Genomic DNA, 6,148 nt, shown 5'->3' on the forward strand with positions numbered 1-6,148 from the left:
TGCGGCGCTGGAGGCAGGGCAGGGGGTGCAGCAGGGGCTGGCTGCAGGCAGGGGGTGCGGGGCTGGCTGCAGGCAGGGGCTGGCTGGAGACGGGCTGGTGGGGGCAGGAGGTGCGGGTCTGGAGGCAAGGCGGGGGTGTAGCAGGGGCTGGCTGTGGGCAGGGGGTGCGGGTCTGCCTGGAGACAGGGCAGGGGGTGCGGGGCTGGTGTGAGCAGGGGGTGCAGCAGGGTGCAGCAGGGGCTGGCTGCAGGCAGGGAGTGCGGGGCTGGCTGCAGGCAGGGGCTGGCTGGAGACAGGGGCTGGTGGGGGCAGGGGGTGCGGGGCTGGAGGCAGGGCAGGGGGTGCAGCAGGGGCTGGTGTGGGCAGGGCAGGGGGTGCGAGGCTGGAGGCAGGGCAGGGGGTGCAGCAGGGGCTGGTGCGGGCAGGGCAGGGGGTGCGAGGCTGGAGGCAGGGCAGGGGGTGCAGCAGGGACTGGTGCGGGCAGGGCAGGGGGTGCGGGGCTGGAGGCAGGGCAGGGGGTGCAGCAGGGGCTGACTGCAGGCAGGGCAGGGGGTGCAGGGCTGGTGCGGGCAGGGGGTGCGGGGCTGGATGCAGACAGGGGCAGGCTACAGGCAGGGCAGGGGGTGCAGCAGGGGCTGGCTGCAGGCAGGGGCTGGCTGGAGACGGGCTGGTGGGGGCAGGGGGTGCGGGGCTGGAGGCAGGGCAGGGGGTGCAGCAGGGGCTGGCTGCATGCAGGGCAGGGCCCCCCCTAGTTCTACCACCCTGGCCCTTTAAATAGCTGCCGGAGCCCTGGGGAAGCTGTGGGGCTCTCGTGGCTATTTAGAGGACCGAGGCAGCAGAGGCAGCTGGAGCCCCGGCACTTTAAATAGCCCCCGGAGCCCCCTGCTACCCCAGGGCTCTGCTCCAGCCACTAGACCCCCCACATAAGCTCCATAGCTCCCCCTTCTCCGCCACTGGGTACATAAAACTACAAGTCCCAGAACCCCTTGCTTCCCCCGTCCCACTTCCTGAAGTGGCAGCCAATGGGCCGGAGCCGTTTGCTGACTGGCAGGTGCGCGGGCCAGTCGGGGCGAGCCCGGTCCCGGCGCGTGGTGGCAGTAGGCGATGGCGGCGCCGGGCTGGGAGCGGGCGCTGCGGCTGGTGCTGTGCGCGCTGGGGCTGGCGCTCTCCGTGTACGCGCTGCACGTGGAGAGCTCGCGGGAGCGGGACCCCGGGTACCGGGCCATGTGCGACCTGAGCCCCTCCGTCAGCTGCTCCAAGGTCTTCACCTCCAGGTAAGCGGACTCCCCCTTCCCCCATTGCAACCCCCGACACCATGGCATGACTCCCCCTTCCCCCATTGCAACCCCCGACACCATGACATGACTCCCCCTCGCTCCTCTGCAACCCTCCGCCCCATGGCATGACTCCCCTTTGCCCTACTGCAACCCCCCGCCCCATGGCATGACTCCCCCTCCCCCCATTGCAACCCCCGGCACCATGGCATGACTCCCCCTTCCCCCATTGCAACCCCCAGTACCATGGCATGACTCCCCTTTGCTCCTCTGCAACCCTCCACCCCATGGCATGACTCCCCCTTCCCCCATTGCATCCCCTCGCCCCATTGCAACCCCCGACACCATGGCATGACTCCCCCTCGCTCCTCTGCAACCCTCCGCCCCATGGCATGACTCCCCCTCCCCCCATTGCAACCCCCGGCACCATGGCATGACTCCCCCTCCCCCCCCCCATTGCAACCCCCGACACCATGGCATGACTCCCCTTTGCCCTCTTGCAACCCCCCGCCCTATGGCATGACTCCCCCTTCCCCACCACCGGCCCCATGGAATGCCTTCTCTCCCTCCACTGCAACCCTGGCCCCATCGCATGACTCCCCCTTGCCCCACTGCAACCCCAGCTCCCTTGCAACACCCCGGCCCCATTGCATGACTCCTTTCCCCCCATTGCAACACCTGGCCCCAGTGCATGATTCCCCCTTGTCCCACTGCAACCCCTGCTCCCCACTGCAACAGCCCAGCCCCATTGCATGACCCGTGCTTCCCATTGCAGCCCCAGCCCCATTGGATGAACCTCCCCTGCTCCCTACTGCAACATCCCTGTGCTATAGCCCCCTTTCCTCAGTCTCCCTGTGCAGTGACATCCGTGCTCCTGCCCTCCCTGTGCGCTAGTCCCCCAACTGCCCCAGCCCCCCGGGCAATAGCTCTGCTCCCCCAATCCCATGCGCTGTGTTCCACCCTGCTGCCCCCTGTGCTGTGACCACACCACTATGCCATGCTGCAGCCCTGTGCCCCTGTCCCAGGGGGCATACCCCAGCCTCCTAGGCCCTAGGTGCTTTCCCACTCCATGGAAGAGCCCTGTGGTTGTGCACTCTCCACTTAGTCCTTTCCTGCTGCCTTAGCCCTGCTGATGACCTGGCATCTCTGTTTCCAGCCTGTCCCCTTTGTGCTCTGTGTTGTCAGCTCCGCCAGTTTGTTTGGTAGATCCAGAGAGACCCTGAGATCATCTGGTCTGACCTGGAGAGCGCAGGCCGGTCAGTTTCACCCCAGTTACCTCTGCGTTGAGTGGGATCAGGCAGAGAACAGGCAAAACTGAGGGGGCCCCAATGCCTGAGGCCCTCGCGATGCCAGGGAACGGATTAACTGAGATGTGCCCAGGTGATCCACGCTGCAGAGGGAGGTGAAGTCTGCCCCAGGGTCCCTGCCAGTCTGAGCTGGGGGAATTCCTCTTCCCAAATCTGGTGCCTCTCCGTGAGCCGGATCCACCAGCCCAGTGGCTACAACGTGGTTTCGCAGGAGCTCAGAGCTCTTGCTCAGCTCTCAGAGACAAGGTTTGTCATCTTGGCCCTGGTTTGTACAGCGCCTGGCGCTGTGGGCTGTTGATCCTTCTTTGGTGCTTCTAGGAGTGACTGTAAAGATACCGAGACTGGGGAGTTTTTAAAAAATATAGGGAAATGTGGTTATAAAATGGCAAACATTTGGCAAAGGAATTGGAGGGGGGGCACTTGCAACTACTTTTCAGTTGGAGGACAGCGGAGCACTTGAAACTACTTTTCATTTCATTTGGAGGCCCTTGAAACATCTTTTAAAAATGTTTTTGAAGGGTCGGGAGTGAATTGCTGTCCTTTTTAGTAGAGGGGGAAAATGTTCCAAGGGGCGGAGGGAAAGAACCATAATTAAGTTTACTCAGTCTTCTGCAAACAGCCAGATCGAACGCAGGGATGGGGCAGAGGTGACGGACGCTTTATCGCTGGCAGAGAGAGGTGGAAGGGGAATGACCCTGGCCTGTCAACAGAACCAGTGGGGACTGGGCCATGTAGTGAGGCACTAGATTGGGAGCCAGGAGATCTTGGTTTTGTTCCCAGCTCCGCCTCAGATGCTGCATCTGGGCCTCAGTTTCCCCATCTGTAAGATGGGGAGAACTATCCTTTGTCTGTTTAGACTGTCAGCTCTGCGGGGCAGGGACTGTCTCTCACTGTGTGTCTGCCCAGCGTCTGGAACAATGGTGGGCCCTAATCTTGGTCGCAGAGGGCGGGGTCTGTGCAGCACCTGGAGCATTGGGGGATCTGGTTTTGGCTGGGGGGGTTCGTGCAGTGTCTGGCATGACTGGGATCCCAGTCTCAGTCAGGGAAGGGCAAGTCGGGTCCATGCAGTACCGGGCACGCGGGGGGCACTGATTTCACTCGGGGAGGGCGGGGGAGGTTTGCCCAGCATGATGGGGGGCCTCGATCTCGGTGAAAAACACACACGTGGGAATCTGGGGTGCGGGTGAAACACCAGTTCTGATACTGTCAGGACTCGTGTTTGGCTGTGTACGGACCTGATTGTGTGCGCCTCAGACGTGCACGCGCTCATTCTGCCTGTGCTCCCCCCTCCCCTCGCAGTGGAAAACACCCTGAAACATCTGGCTGCGGGATAAACAGCTGGCTTCCCTCCTGTGAGGGGGGTGGGGAAGAGGGGAGCTTTCATCAATGAAAGCGTTTCCTAGGCTACCAGTCCCGCCTGCCGCACTGTGATGGGTGGGGGCCGTTGTCAGTCATTGCCAGGGTGTTCGATTTCTGCCACGTATGTAGGGGCTCATGCCTACGTAGCGGCTGACAATTGCCAGGCCCACGGGAGCTGCAATGTAACCTGGTTTTGGTCCCTATTAGGGCCCCAGGGGCTGTTCCACTCAGCTGAGCCAGCCCACCCCTGCTGCCCCCCAGCCTCAGCTCAGTGGGGTCCTTCAGTGCAGTGGGTGTGAATTGAACTATCATCAGAATTTGTTACTGGCATCAAAATGGCAAGGGGGGAGGCAGCAAACAGGCAGGGGACAGAGCTCCCTGCGCTAGGGGCTGCAGGAATCAGAGCTCCTCGCCTCCCCACCCCCCAGCTGGAGCAGGTGTTAGGGGCCTGGGAGTCAGGACTCCTGGGTTCAATCTCCGGCCTTGGGAGGGGAGGGGGTCTAGGAATTAGAGCGGGGGGGCCTGGGAGTCAGGACTCGTGGGTTGTCCCCCCGGCTTTGGGAAGAGTGGGGTCTAGTGGTTAGAGCAGAGTCCACATTGTGAAAGATGAGAGCCGCTGTCTGTACACAGCAAGCCGCCTTGCAGCCCCTAGTTCTACGTCCCCATTTCTCTCTGCAGGTGGGGCCGTGGCTTTGGCTTGGTGGAAGATCTCTTGGGGAAACACAGCGTCTTCAATCAGCCCAACAGCTTATTTGGCATCGTCTTCTACATCCTACAGACATTGCTGGGTAAGTTTTGGGGGGGCATCTGCCCCATCCCACAGGGGCAGGCTGGTGCCCGATAGTCTAACGAGCCCTGTCTTTAACCGTCTCCAGGCTTCTCTCCCAGCACCCTGGCGGCCGTCACCCTGGTGGGCACCTCCGTGGTCTCCATTGCCGGCTCGCTCTACCTGGCCTACATCCTCTTCTTCGTGCTCCACGACTTCTGCCTGGTGTGCGTCACCACCTACCTGCTCAACGGCGCTCTCCTCCTCCTCAACTACAAGCGTCTGGTCTGCCTGAGCGGGAGTGGGCAGCGCCGCGCCAAGCCCAAGGGGCAGTGAGCGTGGCTGGGGGAGCCCCGGCCCAGCCCCCTCCTGGAACGTCAGTTGCGATAATAAACCCTGTTTGTATAGCAGCCAGGGGCCCATCTAGCCCGGTACCCTGCCCCCTCCCTGCCAAACCAGATCAGACCCTGGGTCCATCACCCTTTAAACACAAACTGAGGTCATTTCTGGCTTAACCAAAATGCTGGTGTAAGGTGGGTTACAACGGTTACGTGGCACACAGCAAGGGACTGTATGAGACACACACGGGAGATCAGGTTTCATCACCACCAGAAGGGGGCAGAGCTGCTCTCACCCTACCTCGATTCTTTCCAGCAGGGACCAGTTGTGTGTGTGCGAGTGTGAGGGAGAGTGAGAGACGTATGACCCTACTGCCATCAATGGAGGCAGGTCTGGATTCTGATCTTGATAAACTCAGTGTGAATGGAGTCAACAAGAACACAGTCTAGCCCTACATATCCCTGGCTTGTACATCCCCTGCTGCAATGACAGCGGTACTTTCGTTAACTGACCAGCAGGGGGCACTGTGGACCAAATCAATATGCCAATGAAGAGACCGGCTGGAGCTGTCCATTGGCAGCTGATTGTGGACAAAAGCACACTTTTGTAGCTGAAATAAAGTTGCCCTCAGCAACAGGCAGCTGAGGGCAACTTTATTTCAGCTGTGTGTTCAGGGTGTGTTTGGTGTCTTGTTATTTAACCCTTTAGAAACTTGGGAGCCACGCAGTGCGTAGATCGGATCGGCAACGTTCGGCACGCGGCTTGCCAGGGCAAGCACCCTATGGGCCGGGCCAGTTTATTTACCTGCTGACGCGGCAGGTTCGGCCGATCACGGCCTCCACTGGCCGGGGTTCGCCGTCCTGGGCCAATGGGGGTGGCGGGAAGCCACGGCCAGCACATCCCTCGCCCGCGCCGCTTCTCGCTGCCCCGGGATGGCGAACCGTGGCCAGTGGGGGCCGCGATCGGCCGAACCTGCCGCGTCAGCAGGTAAATAAACTGGCCTGGCCCTTCCTCACTGAAGAAGTGAGGTTTTTACCCACGAAAGCTTATGCCCAAATAAATCTGTTAGTCTTTAAGATGCCACCAGACTCCTTGTTGTTTTT

At 61.3% G+C, this 6,148-nt stretch overlaps 1 protein-coding gene across 1 annotated transcript; it reads left to right on the top strand.

Moving 5' to 3' along the window:
* The first annotated feature begins 1,060 nt into the window (after positions 1 to 1,060).
* LOC101952869 (vitamin K epoxide reductase complex subunit 1-like protein 1) lies at positions 1,061 to 5,685 on the top strand. The gene is made up of 3 exons (XM_065591218.1): positions 1,061 to 1,274; positions 4,619 to 4,728; positions 4,816 to 5,685. Exons 1-3 carry the CDS (start codon positions 1,105 to 1,107, stop codon positions 5,040 to 5,042), a joined length of 507 nt encoding a protein of 168 aa, XP_065447290.1. The 5' UTR covers positions 1,061 to 1,104; the 3' UTR covers positions 5,043 to 5,685.
* Positions 5,686 to 6,148: the final 463 nt, after the last annotated feature.

The sequence above is a fragment of the Chrysemys picta genome, chromosome 4 (genome assembly GCF_011386835.1).
Source record: "Chrysemys picta bellii isolate R12L10 chromosome 4, ASM1138683v2, whole genome shotgun sequence".
Lineage (NCBI taxonomy): Eukaryota > Metazoa > Chordata > Testudines > Emydidae > Chrysemys > Chrysemys picta.